Source organism: Spermophilus citellus, assembly GCF_964194105.1.
Source record: "Spermophilus citellus genome assembly, chromosome: 15".
In the NCBI taxonomy this organism is placed as follows: Eukaryota; Metazoa; Chordata; class Mammalia; order Rodentia; family Sciuridae; genus Spermophilus; species Spermophilus citellus.
The window spans coordinates 65970023-65985771 of record NC_138195.1 but is presented as its reverse complement, the minus strand read 5'-3'; the positions used below and the strand labels follow the sequence as shown (position 1 = coordinate 65985771).

The following is a 15749-nucleotide window of genomic DNA, read 5'->3' as shown; positions in this document are numbered from 1 at the left end:
TGTTAAAATGACCATACTACCATACAGATTTAATGAAATTCCTATTAAAATCCCAATGACATTCTTCACAGAACTAGAAAAGGCAATAATGAAATTCATTTGGAAAAATAAGAGACCCAAAATAGTCAAAGCAATCCTTAGCAAGAAAAGTGAAGCAGGAGGCATCACAACACCCAACCTTAAATTATACTATAGAGCTATAGTAACAAAAATGGCGTGGTATTGACACCAAAACAGACACCAGATCAACTTAATTAGTTTTAATATTAGGTTTGGTAGGACTGGGTAATTTTCCCCCTGGCTTGGATCTTACATTTTTTAATCATAGTGTAAGTCAGTGGTTAGAGATGATTAGTACTCAGGCAAAGCAGCTCCCAAAGGCTCAACTAAAAGTTGGATCCAGCCTATGACAAAATTTTCTCTGGTATTCAATAAAAGGAGAAAAATAAACAAGTCATATTTTGAGAATATATTTTTTTCTATTTATTTGGTGTTACCATTTTCTTCAACAAAATTATTTTAGAAAATAGTGGTGATTTTATATGTCCTTATTTTACAAAACAACCTTGGAAATGTACATTTGTTTTGAGAACATTGAATTCCATTAATAAATAAGATTGTAGTTCATAAAACATTGGGAAAAACTTTAGGATATTTTAAATATAGATTAGTGTGAGGATTTTTTTTTTGTTTTTTGTTCTTATTTTTTGGTACTGGGGATTAAATCCAGGGGTGCTTTGTCACTGAGTTATATCCCCAATCCATTTTATTTATTTATTTTTTGAGATAAAATCTCACTAGTTGCTTAAGGGCTTCCTAAGTTGTTGAACTTGTGATCCTCTTGCCTCAGCCTCCCAATTACAAGCATGTGCCACTGCACCTGGATATTTGTTTTTCATAGGTTAAATTCATGAGTTATAGTAAGAATAAAATAAGCAAGCGGAGTATATCATATTAAACATAGACAGGGACACCTAATATTTTTGAGGCACTTGGGTACTAAATATTCATAATATATCAATCATAAAAGACACTAAATATAGGAGACACTAAATATCCAGAATACACTAAATATACATGAGCACTTAATGTTTATGATACTTTGACTATTCACTATGAAGTACATTCTGACTTTGCATATCCTCTGCAAGAAGTAGATAAACCCAGTGACTGTATACTGAAGAATGAGTAAAATCCTATGGATAAATTGTGGTATAAAGGTATATTAAGAATTGTAGGGGCTGGGGTTGTGGCTCAGTGGTAGAGCACTCGCCTTGCACTTGAGAGACCCTGAGTTCGATCCTCAGCGCCACATAGCCACATAAAAATAAACAAAATAAAGATATTGTGTCCATGTATAACTAAAAAAAAATTTTAAAAAGAATTGTAATGCAAAAAAAAAAGAGCTCATGTATAATGGCATAATTTGGCGTGAACGTACTCTATATACAGAGTTACGAAAAATTGTGCTGTGAATGGATAATTGTGAATGTAATGCAGTCCACTATTGTCTTGTATGTAAGAAATAAATTTTTTTAAAATGCAGAAAAAAAAAAAACGGGGTATGCCAACAAGCCCTGTTCAAAAGGTTAAAAAAAAAAAAAAGAAATGAGTAAAATCCTACTTTCACTAAGCCCAAAATAGAATGGTACAACTGTGGCAATTCTGATTTCATAAAGCATTCCACATTTGCTCCTTAGCTTTTCTGACACATTTCATAAAACGAAATTTGTATCCCACCTACTCTCTTCAACTTTCTGCTTCCAACACTGAGAAGTGACAATGGCATGGAATAGTGTTGGCAGTAGAAGCTCTAGAAGTTTCACAACAGGGAATAGAGACCAAAGGAATTTTTTTTTTATATAGCATGGGAAAGTGAGCATGGTGCAAATACCCCCAAAATATACATGTTAAATTTACTTCAGGAGTCTCAAACTTCTGAAAACTGAAATAGTTTGATTATCTAAACTAGTTTGATTATCTAAATTTACTTCAGGAGTCTCAAACTTCTGAAAACTGAAACAGTTTGATTATCTAAATGAACATATTAAGTTTCATTTATTTTATGTATATGGAGTAGTAACAAAGTGCAAAAGTTTCACAAATAAGAAAGCAAGGAAATTTATTACATTTAAAACTGATTTTTTTGCAGTTCTATAAATTGGAGCATACTGCCTTACCTACTACTAACTGCAGTTTTCCTGGTGGGAATATTATATGCCCTCAGTATTCGGATGAGAATCTTAATATCTCCATCAGAGATATTCTGTGCTGTGACTTTTTTCCTTTCTTTCCTCCAAGGTTTTAACCTTCTTCGTGGTTCAAGAAACTTACAAATTGCATATGTCAACTGGCTAAAGATTAAAAAAAAATGATTAGCCTCACATACACAAAATAATATAGTTGAAAAGGTTACTTGGATTTTTTTTTGATTAATTGAAAATAAGGCCATTATTCTGAACCACACTCTCCCCATTATGGAGGGGGGATAAAGTTGTTTTAAACCCCAGGAAGAAATCTTATTTTTCTGAGCATAAAAAGGAAGAGATGCTTTGTTCCCTCTTGTTGGAGAGAAAATGTGATTGCTCCATGCCTTTCGGGAACATGGTCCAAAAAGAGGCAAAGACATTGAGAAATAAAGACTTAAAGCATGATAAACTTTCAGAAGATGATTCAATTTTTTAGGAAGCATTTTCTCGAAAGTGACTGAATATTCAAAAATTTCCAAGCCTTTGAAATGAGTTAGTTATATAAACGGACAGCCCTGCCAACATAGATCCATGAATTATAGTTCTAGAGTCACACTCATTTTTCCCCAAGGACTGAAAAATAAAATTCAATAGATTTCAGCATCTTAAAGAAATTAAAACTTTGTTGGTAATACCAAGACTTTGCACATGGCCCCAGGGAGGTTTGCTTCCTCCCTGTTCCTGCTCTTAACTTTAACAAATGGACAACACGAAAAATGAGTTGCTATAGCAAAGGCCACCCCAATTGCTTCGGGTCTCAGTGCCTTTACACTGCTGAGGATTTTCAGATTTTCGGATGGGGGAAATTACAGGCTACCAGCAATGGGTAGCCCAGTAGCAGTCTCAAAATAAGAAAATCTTAGGACTTAAGACAAAGGCGTTCCTTTCATATCCTAAAAACTATCAATAAGGAGAAGGTGACAAATTTCCCTAAAGTTCTATACCATTACAAACATGTCATGTAGATATTCTAAAATGCAACTGTAAAGTGACCAAATATACTTTAAAATCTCTGCCTCTTGCTTTATGATCTGAAACGTCATCTTTTGATATGTGACTTTATTAATATAAAAAGTAGAGAACTTAGAGGAGTTGGAAGGTATTAGCGCACAGGTTTATATTTCATACTTAATAATTTTAGTAGTACCTTGCAGATACAATTTCTTCATAATCAGCCACAATATCTGGCAAGCTATATTTTCTAATTTTGATGATTCTTTTCATTATTGATCTTCTCACCTAAAATTTTTTTTTAAAATTTAAAGAAATGCATTATTTATATTTTAAGGTTAGGTATTTATAATATTTCTGGTATATTTTACTCCTAATTTTTGCTAGCAACAAATAGGAAGTTTAGATGAGTGAAAATATGGTTCTGTTTGCTACCATTATTAAAATCATCCCCAACATACGCTGTCACACTAAAGCAAATTCACTTTTTTTCATTTTTCCCTTCTGTGTCCATCACATCTCATCCTAAATTCCTTGCTCATTTTTTCCCATCTAACTCAAAGAATACATAGCCAGAACTACTCTTCACCAGAGAAGATGACTGCCCTGTGAGCTCATTTCTATATGTCACTAGCACATGAGTCTTAATCTACAAACTCAAGGACATCTGGTCACATTTCTGTATTTTCTTTGTCAATCTTATACTCTCATTCCATTTGCTTGGCTAGAAAGTCAATGCCCGAACAGAGCCATTTCCCTATTAAGTCTGAGGAAACCCCTCCCTTTTTCCTTTAGTTCTATCCTTTTTTTTTTTTTTTTTTTTTTTTTTAGTTCTATCCTTAATAATGGGTTTAGGTTTACAGATATGAAACCAGTGAGTACAGCTTCTGGTTGCAATTTTCTACTTTCTGTCCTGCTACAAATCATTCCAGGGACATGTAACCTAGAGCCTAATTACCTGATCAAATGAGGCAGAAGTGGTAGAAGAATGGGGAAAAAAGCATAAAATTATCCTGCCACATGGGCAACAAATTGTTTCCCTTGAAGATGAACCAGACCCCACTGGACCAAAGGCTGCTCACTCTCTTCCTTTCTCTATTAGCATCCTGCAGATGGGGTTCCTTGCTGTTTTTCTCAGAGGCCAAGTATGCTTTACCCCCAGAATTTTCACATGTGGTTCCATTAGCCTGGAATATTCTTTCCCAGAAAACTCCCTGGCCACTTTCAGGTTTAAACAAGTACAAGGTTCACTGTTGAAATATTTCCTTATCAAAGGATTCTGTAATCACCTTACATTGCATACCCCCACCCACCCCACCCACACATACACACAGAACTCTTGTCCTTATTTCCTCATTTCCTAATGTTTTACTTGATGAGAGACTAATAATATATTGTTTATATATGACTTTTCCCACCAGAAAACAAACTCCAAGAGGTCAGAGGTTATAGTAGATACTCAATAAATATTCACTGAATAAATGAAGGAAAGGGACAGATTGAGAAGATGCACTAGCCTCTTAGATGCAAACATTTCAGCAAAAATCTATCTAATAATCCTCGAGATTGCTGGGACTCCATTCATTCTTTACTGCTATAATCCTGGCCTTGTCCTCACTGATCCTAGTAAAGCAACAAGAAGTAAAGTGCACACAACTCGGGGTCTTATGAGTTCCTTCAATAGAACGACACAAAATTTATAGAGTCACACAATAAAGACTTAAAGAACCCTAGAGCAAAGGAAGGAATTAAGTATCTATGGCCATAATAGGCCTCCAGTGTCAAATCTAAAGTATCTGTAATTATAGTAACCTACCAAACATATAGCTTTAACCATCCTCAGATAGCAAAGAAGTCTTCACAGGGACTGAAATTCAATAAAATTCCTTCCCAAGATTCCTGTATGCATTACTTGTTCTCTTACTCTCTTGCCCATCTTCTGCCCTCTGCTTCCCTCCCTCCTGGACTTCTCCAAACATTAAAAGATATATGTATATATCTGTTAATATATGTTAAACTATATATATTATATACATTAAATATTAATATATGTATTAGAGAAAAGGGATAAGAAGGATGAGTTCTTTCATATCTCTCATATTTGTCAGAACAGCAGACTTATTATTAAAGCACAACCAAGTTTTTGATATAACTGTGATAAAATACGCCTTCTGGTGATGTGGGGTGCTCCAAATGAACTTTGGGATGTCTATAATATTCCTATTCAAGATTGGGATGTGTTTTAACAATGAGTTCACTGGACAGGAAGTAACCTAGCTCCAAAAAGGAACTGTGATTAGAAAGAGGGGACGATAAGTGGATTTGTACATCTGGCTCTCAGGGAAGTGTATATAATACCATGTGTACAGAACACCAGTTTTCACAAAAACAAATGCAAAAATACTGATAATATTGTGTTGTTTTTGTTACCTTTTTCAGAAAATTGACAGAAGTGATCCTTTGGGCAGTAATAGAATTCACATCTAAAATGGACATATCCTTCTCTTCCTGACTTTCATATTCCTATAAACAGAATTAAGTTAGTTTCACAGGCTTCATATATGACCTGCTACAATAAAATATTGCTATCCAGTTCTGTTCACATGTAGGAGGAAAGTGGCCACATTATAGCACTGACGGGAGAAAACATTACAATTCTTTCGCTGAGAATCGGCTTTTTAGTTTAGGACTATATACTATAATTGTTTCTGGGATGAGGTCATCTTTTGTATGTGGTACTGGTTATTGGGGTGCTCTACTGCTGAGCTACATCCCTAGCACTTTTTATTCTATATTTTGAATCAGGGTCTTGCTAAGTTGTCCATGCTGGCCTTCAACTTGAGACCTTCCTGTCTTGGCTTCCCACATAGCTGGGATCATAGGTGCCACCATGCCTGGTGTAACTTGAATTTTAAATGTAATGAGCCCTGTATGATTTTTTTTAAAAGATAGAGGGGGGGGGGAGAGAGAGAGAATTTTAATATTTATTTTTTATTTTTTGGCGGACACAACATATTTGTTTGTATGCGGTGCTGAGGATCGAACCCGGGCTGCATGCATGCCAGGCGAGCGTGCCACCGCTTGAGCCACATCCCCAGCCCAGCCCTGTATGATTTTGTTTCTGTGTCCTCTAAGTGGCTGAGTGGACATCAGAATCTGGTATCTTATTTAATTTTGCTGACATCACCCTGCAGTGGTAATGCTTCTGCACAGGCATTTTATTCAGAGATGGAAAAGTAATTCCTTTCTTCATGAACTACCTCTTAGCAAGAGCAGGTGCTAGGGTTACAATACAATTGGTTATTTTTATAGGAAACATCTCTTATAATTCATCTATTATAAGACTAGTGTTATGTTGATAAATGTTTAAGAACAAATTTTTTCTAACTGGGAGGAGAAGCTCCAATTTATAGCATTTGTTGATTTATAGCATAAAAACTCTGCCATGAACAGATTTAAAGAAACAATATGAAATCACTAAAATAGAGTTGGGAATAGGTATACATGATAGGCTCTCACCAGGTGGAGTCAGCCAGTTGTAGCACACTGTCAAATAAGATATATATATACACACACACAGAGGACACAGAAATTATAAATATATATATTTATATATACATATATGTGTGTGTATATATATATATATATATATACACACACACACACACACACATGCATACATCTTAAAGATTCTGAAATTGAGATGTGCCTTATAATAAACGTATAACTTAACTATAGTTATATTCCCTCCTCAGTCCCCCCAAAGCTGTTATTAAATTGGTAAAGCATTTTATGATAACAAAAATAAAAGTTACATAAATTTAGAATACACAAAAAGGATTTTGGCTGTTAAATAGATTGTCTCAAGAACACTAAGCTAAAAAGCAAGCTGAAAACTTTTTGGATTTTAGGAGATGCATAAAGAGAAGGGAGAAAACTCTATCTACAGATTATTAGTTAAGAAATACTAGCAATGCCGGGCACAGTGGCACACGCCTATAATCCCAGTGGTTTGGGAGGCTGAGGCAGGAGGATTGAGAGTTCAAAGTCAGTCTCAGCAAAAACAAGGCCCTAAGCAATTCAGTGAGACCCTGTCTCTAAATAAAATACAAAATGTGGCTGGGTATGTGGCTAAGTGGTTGAGTGCCCCAGAGTTCAATCCCTGGTACCAACTCCTCCCAAAAAAATACTAACAAAGAAATTAAGATGGGTTTAAAAAATATTAACTTTCTCATATAATAAATCATATTCAAATAAAAACCAAGTACCTGGAAGACTAAATCTGGAATCTCTGAATCATAGAGAGGCATTTGCTGCAAAATGAAAACATCTAATTGACCAGCATTTCTAAGTTGCAAAAGCTGGAAACGTTTACTCTTTTTCATTTCCTCTTCAGAAACAAAGTTAAATTCATCTTGTAACTGTTCAAGACGGAAATACTTTGAAATATCCTGTCCCTTATATCTCATATACTGTAAGACACAAAAATGTAAAATCTTTTCTTAAAATATTATTTTTTAAAATTTGAGATTATTTCAAAACACTATTTCCCCTTCCACCTCAACTGTGAGAGTTAAGATTCACAAAATATGTAGGGATGGAGCAAGTAAATCTGTGTATAAGACCAGAAAAATACAGACTCCAGCTTCCCAACCTTTTCTCACACAAAAAATGAAAAAATTCATATTGCACACAGAATGAAAAGATGAGAGTGCTTCTAGCTGGCTGCCCTAAAAGTTGAGGAAGAATCAATATTTCTGTCCACCTGTAGCCAATTCTGCCCATCAGATGGGAAGCTCTGATCTAGAAAAACTTAGTTGCAATAATCTAATTAATGGAGTTGCTATATTCAACATACGCAAATACAAATGCATGACTAGTTGCCATCAGAGAGACAAAGATTTATTAGCTGTGGTTCCCCCCGGAAACATGTAATTCACGAATGAATAAAGGGCAGAAGAGTCAAAAGAAAGGCTGCAGGAAGGCAAGAAAAAAAAGAATACAGGTCTAATGCAAATTAGACTTACAGGGTGGGTAAGACAGCTACTATGAATGCCCACTTCATGCAATGGCATGAATATAGGTATAAAGAAAGCTCATGTAGGTACACAGAGCAGTTCAGTTGACTATAAGGACAAATCAAAGTGATCAGATAATGGAGTTTGAGGGAAGTCATCTTGATATTTTTAGTGTCTAATAATATGGTTGGCACATAACAGATGTACCATGGATGTTAGTCTGAAGGTTGGCTTGCTAAATGTGCTGTGGGCTGAAAGTAGAGGCAGAATAAAATCCATCAGGCCTAAAGTAATAATTATTTAGTTGCTAAATTTCTAATTACCTTAACAATACAGTAAAATGGCTGAAAACTGTCCTCAAATTTACTGTCATATGATCCCTAGTTCCTAGAAAAATATACAGCCAACTATGGGAAAGTACAAGGCAGTAGAGCTTAGGAAATAGAGTATAATTATAGTATTGTTATTTTCTATAACTTACTGTCATAAATTCCACTAAATCAGAATATTCTGGATTATTTGGATCAATTCTGACTTCATTTGCCCATTCAAAAAGTTTCTGTGCATTGACTAGCCAGGGAATTCCAGGAATGCTTCTTGCATCTACATTCTTTAACACACTAACAGAGAAAATACTTTGTGAATTTGCACATAATATGCAAGTTATACATCATTATACAGGCTAACACTTACCTATTCTGGGTATTTAAATCTAAAATCTATCCATATTTGCATTTAAGGATAAAATGGAAGGATTAGATATGTATCTCTCCTAACTTTTCTCCCATTTTTACTTCATGATAGCTTTTTATTAAATGTCTACTCTCCATTAAGAGACAACAAGATTCTTAAAGTTCTATAAAAATTCATCTTTGTCATTCACTCTGTGGAATAGCTAAAATATATTAGATGCTTAAATGAATGGTATTTATTGGCTGTATTCTATAAACCCTAAGCATAATAAAATTATTAAATATTATCTTTTCATAGGATGCACAGTATTAAAATTTAATTCAAATAATTGCTTAAGCAAAATTAAGGAAGTACACAATATTAAAAAAAAAACAACTCTTAGGCTATATTGTTGTAATTGAAATATAACAGAGAACAATGCAATTAATGTGGGCACTATGGTCTAAGGGAGGATCTTTGATCATATGAGATTATCTTCAAATATTGAGGCTAGATTCATAATATATTCATAATTGATTTTAGCCATAGGCTAAGTATAAAAGGAATTCAACCCTAAAGATTTCTTTACAGCCATTGATTATTCAGTTAATCTCTTCACAGATGATCTGTTTCATTATGTATAAGCAGAAGAATTTGGATTTTCAAGATCCCTTCTGTAAAGAACTTGATTCATAATTTCTCAACTATAAATTTGGATTCCATAAACACAGTTCTGACACATATTCAATAATGCTTCAGGCCAAACATAAACACAAATTTTATATTGTCTTCTTTTCATCAATATCGGTTCATATTTCTGTGTTTCTGTGAAGAGTCTTCTGAAAGATTTATTAATACAGACAATGTCTGGTATGGTAGGATGTAAGCCAATTACATAGGTGAAGTTCAAGTGGTCTCCCTTTCCTTTACTTCATGTTTCTTCCCTCATGGTTGAATTATTTTGATGTTTGTCATAAGAAATCTTTTGGACCTGAAATCATGTAACAAAATTAGCTTCTCTAAGAATGATCTTGGCCCAGATACCCTAGAAAATAGGGCCAGAGGCAAAGCTTAACTGTATTAGAATAGAATACCCATTATATTCTCTTAAAGAAAAGAAGTTATTATTGGATCTCAATATAATCCCATGATTTGTCTCAGGGAAGAACAATATTAGTAGTAAAAACCTCAGGGTTGGATTACAAAGACTCCCTCAGATGCTTTCTATAAGTATGTGTTCAGCTGTGGACTGTGGCAAAATCCCTGTCCAATCAGACACCAAGTGAGTAACACAGTATCTTGGCTCAAGACCAATTGAAGGATTTAAGATGTTCACTTTGCATATGGAGAGCTAGAAATACACAAGGGGCATGTGTATTTCTTGGAACACGAATAAAATTTCTAGGATTTTCCTTCCAGCAAAGTGATAATGCATAAATGATTCTTTGTTAATCCAGAATGATTAGGAGATTTAAAAGCTCCAGAAATAAAATTCTGGGGTGTCTTGGCTGCCTACAAATGAAGAGCTATGGAAATGCATTTCTCATTATCCATGTGGCTAACATCCTAAGCATTAATACATTCTCTTACTTACAAATGCACTTAATGACTTAGTAGAGTGATTTAAATAAAGGAATAAATCTATATCCAAATAAAGTAAACTGCTTCTACTGCTGCTTGGGTTTTCGCTTTTTTTACACATACCTTTTGTATGATACCTTGCTGAGACTTGGCATTCTTTTTGAAATATAAAAGTTCATTACCCACACACACACAAAAAAAAAAAAAGAAGGAAAAGAAGGAGGCAGAGGAAGAGGAAGAGGACGAGGAGGAGGATGCCGACAACATGTTTTACCTACAGTATGCAGATCTTGACTTTGACATAGGTGTTAGAGGAATACCATTTTCATCTAAGGCCCATGATAGAGAATAGCTAAGTTTTCCTGATGTCAAAAGACAAAGTTCTTCAGTTTCATTTCCCTCAAGAAGGAAAGGCACATCTGTTTTATAAAAGGCATTAAAAACATGATTTTTTTACAACATGTACAGTAAGAACACATTTCCTCATTTCCTCTAGGAACACAAAGTTTTATGCTGACCCCCTTATCTCTGCACCCCCCTCATTTCCTCTCTAAAGTACCTCAAGGGAAACAGCTTCAGGCAGACTACAAAAAATAGAGGGAAATATTGAGCTGAATACACAGGGATGAGCATTTCTGATTTCCTTTTCTTATGCCTGGAAATTTAATAACCATTCTTTCTTGGAATGGCTTCCAGCAAGAAAGGACCATTGGCAGCAGAAAAGGGGCATGTGAGCTACTCTTTCTCCAGCTTTCTCTACATTCCTGAGTCTTCTGTCTTTCAACTTTTTCTTTCTCCATCTCCACAAAGTTTAACATACTTGGAAACTTGTGCTAAGTTCCTAGTGTTCCCTAAATTTTTTGAGTCCTCAGTCTCTCTCTCCCTGTTTTTCTGCTTCATGTGTACTCCAGGCAGACTACATTCTTCCTCATCCTCTGTCCTTTCCAGGCTCTTTTACTATTTATTTTCTTGTTTCTCTTCCTTGTTCATTTGCTCATAGCTCCTTTCTTTCCACCAGATGGGCACAAGTGGTTAAAAAATCCCTAGGGTGGAAAGAAAGAAATCTTGGGAAGAAGGAAAGAATGTTCTCAGAGATTTGCTAACTTACATATACTTGCAGACAAAGAGTAAAATTGGTGCAAAAATAATTGGACAGAAACATCCCTTCTTTCTTTTGTCCTTTTCTCAATTCTTCCCTCCTTTCTTCCTACCCTCTTTTCTTTCTCCATCCTCTACACAGTTTGAAGACTAATTCACATATTCTGGAGTCCCTTAGGATCATTTAGGATTTGTTACTTATGCACAAAACTGGGGGATAAGAAACATATTTAATAAACTCACTACTTCCTACTTCTTCATCCACGGGAATTACCAGCTTATCAGAACTAAATTCTATATATTCCAGAACACTTTTGCCTTTCACTTCGGTGTTGTTAGGTAAAGGTAAGTACAGTTTTGCCAGTAAGCTTGTCCTTTTACTTTTTTCATAAACCTAAATAAAGAGAAATGGTTGGTAACTCACTGAAAATACAAAACAGAAAAGTGAAAGAAAAAAATACAAGGATCATCAATAATATATTTATATCATTTTTAAAAATACTAGACTAAAAATCAGCTATTGTTCAATAAGATTTCATTCACAGGATTAAAAGGAAAGTAGATAATCATGTGATCTTAGAAGTGTAATGCCTTTTGCTGGTTTCATAGAAAATGAGCAGAATATGAGGCTTACAAATATAGTATTGAGAATATACGTATAACATAATACCCCAATAACCTGACTTTTGTGTACAGATAACATAATGCCCTAATGCCTTACCTTTGTATAGCACTTTTAAAGTTCTTATACTATTCTTCTCACATTACAAATAAAAAAATGGAAACCTCATACAAAACTATATTAGTTTTTATTGTGATTGAAATCTAGGTTGAATTACATAGGAAAAAGTAAGAGTTATTGGCTCATGAAATCCAAGCACAAGCAAAAAGAAGTTATGGGAGCTGGGGAGGAAGGAAAGTTCTACAAGAAGAAAAAAGGAGGTACTAAGCAGACAGCCCCAGAGAACACTGGGCAGGAAACTCAGGTCTTGTGATTCTATACACTGTGCTTTCTATAGAGTTTCCTATAAGCTCACTGCCATCATTAGAAACCTAACTCATTTTCAATGGAAAAGTCTTATTTTTGGCCTAGACTGTGTTGTCAGTACTTGGAGAAACAGTGATAAGTGGTCTAAAAGAAGAAAACCAAGATGGGGGTGGGGGTGGGGCTGCCCCTTGAAAGATAAGGAAGGAAGCTAATCAAAAGGATAGCTGATTAGTCAAGAAGACAAAGAGATCAATATTTCTTGTGGTTGCTACTTCCTGGTGAGAATGAATTTAAGCCAACACACTGGTCCCTTTGACAAAGGCATTCCTAATGCAAAAAAGTTTCATTTGTAGGAGTCGTAGGTCTATGAAATAAATTTCTTATTGTAAATCAGTAAATTAACTAATTAAAAAGAGAAAATAAACAGATAAATATATTCAGATGTTGAATTGGTATTCTGATTTTATACATCAGCCTCATCAATTTGCTTAGGGTATGCAGATGCATTCTCAGTGGACTGTCAAATCCAGGTTTGAAGACTACAGGTGGGAGGACAGACCTTGGAGAGGGCTAAGGAATTCCACCTGGTGCTTTCTCTTTGTGCTTCCTGCCTGTCACTAACTGAGTGGCTTTCTTCTGTCACACTCTTTGGCCATGATGTTCTGTGTCATCTCAGGTCCAGAGCTATGGAGTTGGCTGATGATGGACTGAACCTCTGAAACCCTTAGTGATCAGCATTTTCCCATGACCGATTAACTGGCATGACAAATTAATTCACTTCTCTAGACCATTTTGAAAAAAAGTTCTAGAGGAATTGCAAGCAAGGAAGGTAAAGTGCAGACTGGTTACCTTTCTCAAGCTCCTTAAAATCTCCTATTCTTAACTGAGAGCCCAGTCAGTCTTGGTATAGAACCACTTGATCTCTGACTCAGAAAAATATCAAGAGAAATATTCTGTTAGAAATTCACTGCAAAGATAGCTGAAACCCTAAAAAAAAAAAATTACAGGAGACATTCTACCTTCTAAGAAGATAAAGGAAGTCAAAAACAAACAAATAAAACCTCTTTTTTTTCCCTTTGGAAAAATATCTTATTTCTCCAGCCTGTGTTAATGTAGACAGGACTTTGTTTTGATGAGTTAAAAACAAAGAAATAAAGAAAAATTTGCACTTTCCTCAGGGAGAAAACTGTACACCTCATAAAAATGTCTTGGTTACAAAAAGTTCAAACTTCTGCTCTATAGTTCTTCTGCATAAATTTTACTCATGCTTTCTCCTTTTGTACTTTGAAATATAAATGTTTGATCACCTTGTCCCTTACTGTCTATGTGAAAAATAAGATATACTGAAGTGAACAAAAGATCTACCCAGTGAGGTTTCCCAGAGACAGTCTTTAACACCACTGATGGCAATGGTAAGAAGTCTGGTCAACATAGTTTTTTGATACTGGGAATGAACCCAGAGGCTCTTTTCCACCAATATACACTCCTAACCCTTTGGATTCTTTATTTTGATCAAGGTCTCACTCAATTACTAAGGCTAGCCTCAAATTTATGATCCTCCTGCCTCAGTCTCCTGAGTAGCTGGGATTAGAGGCACGGACCACAGTGTTGGGCTTGTTCAGCATATTTTTAACGTAGGAACTTCAATAGAAGGATATTGCAGGTGATAGAAACTTGGGTAAATAAATAATGAATAAAGCACTCATCAGGGATAGAACAAAATTATTCTAGGCATTACAAAAATAATTTTAAATTAGATTAGTAATTATAATTCTCTCCACACTCCAAACTCTACCTTCACACAAATAAATCTTTATTCCCTCTTAAAACAAATAAATAAATAAATACTTTTAGGTCTAGCTTCAAATTTAACCCCTACATTAGCTACAAGGACTTATTGTGTAACTCTATTAGTTGTTCCCAATTTTTAAATGATCCTATTTTCTTCTGATTTTAGTACAAGTGGTCTTTGATCAGGGATCAGGAGTCTCCTGTATGTTTTTTCACCTGATTCTTAAAGGGATCAAAATTTAAAATATGAAGAAAAAATACAGAAATACTGAAGCCATCAGATCAAGGATAGGGAAATGCATAGAAATCACTCAATGTTCTTAGTAGATATGCAACTTATTATATTTTAAACAGCCTTCTTCCAACTCACTTGTGAATGAACAGTAATAATGCATATCAAGGATTGGCAGGAATTTTAGCAGGATTAACCACAAATAAAATAATTTTGTATTTATGAAATAAAAGGCCATAAGAGAGATGGAATATGCATTTATTAATTATATACACATTGTTAACTATAGAAAAACCATCTTTAATATAAAAATAACTTATCACATAACAGTAGCTAACATGAAAAATTATGCATGGCAAAAAATAAGATACAAAAGTAATGACAATGGCATACCTCCAAGCAAATTGTTTCAGGCCAATATATTAACTGGATATTGAAAATTTGCTGAAACATTACTTTAAAATCAAGCTGTAGAGGAGATACTGAAGTGCAAGAAACCTGTTTATTGTTGTAAAGTATTTTAAGAAAATATTTAAGCTTCTGAATTTTGGCTCTTCTCTTTTGTTCTTGCCTAAAAATTAAATGAATCTTTAAATGACCCATGGAAAACAGAATGGTTATAAAATATCTTTTTTTTCCAAAATGTATCTTAGTATGTTAAAAAGATAGTTATTTTAGAGAACAAATGGTATCTTTAAGTCAAATAATATCTGCCTATATGTGGATAAAAGTTTCCCCTTGCAAGTCAGATGTTTTTAAGATATATATATATATTCAAAAATAGAAAAAGAACTAAAATCAGGGTACTATAGATAATTTAGCTATTTATTTTACTAAATTATAACAGATTACAGCATTTATCCACCAAATGTTCTGTAGGAGAAGAAAAGTGAGAAACTTGGTCATGGGGCAGGGGTTAGGGGACAACTTACATCTGTTTTCTAAATTTCATAAGACACATTACGCACACACAGTGTTTTCAATAACTTGAAAGCTGTGCAACAGGCAATAGGCCTGCTATTATCCTCTTGAAAGGTCTTCATAAATCTCCTAGGCTTTGGGCTGTGCACAAGACAGCGGAGAAGCCATTCTTTCTCTGAACCCAAAGATCAGAGAGACAAACTAGGTTACTTCCCTGAGGTTTCTATGGAAACACTTATTGGAAACAA

General features: G+C 34.6%; 1 protein-coding gene across 1 annotated transcript in view; it reads right to left on the bottom strand.

The window, feature by feature from the left end:
• CC2D2B (coiled-coil and C2 domain containing 2B) overlaps positions 1–15749 on the bottom strand; it is a gene marked incomplete at both ends in the record, with an annotated part of 107876 nt that overhangs the window by 44792 nt on the left and 47335 nt on the right. Inside the window, 8 exons of the mRNA XM_081268240.1 lie at positions 2181–2354; positions 3397–3488; positions 5631–5723; positions 7469–7672; positions 8700–8838; positions 10746–10890; positions 11813–11963; positions 14974–15151. Of these exons, the coding sequence (XP_081124366.1) occupies positions 2181–2354; positions 3397–3488; positions 5631–5723; positions 7469–7672; positions 8700–8838; positions 10746–10890; positions 11813–11963; positions 14974–15151 (1176 nt within the window). The remainder of the gene's footprint in view (positions 1–2180; positions 2355–3396; positions 3489–5630; positions 5724–7468; positions 7673–8699; positions 8839–10745; positions 10891–11812; positions 11964–14973; positions 15152–15749) is intronic.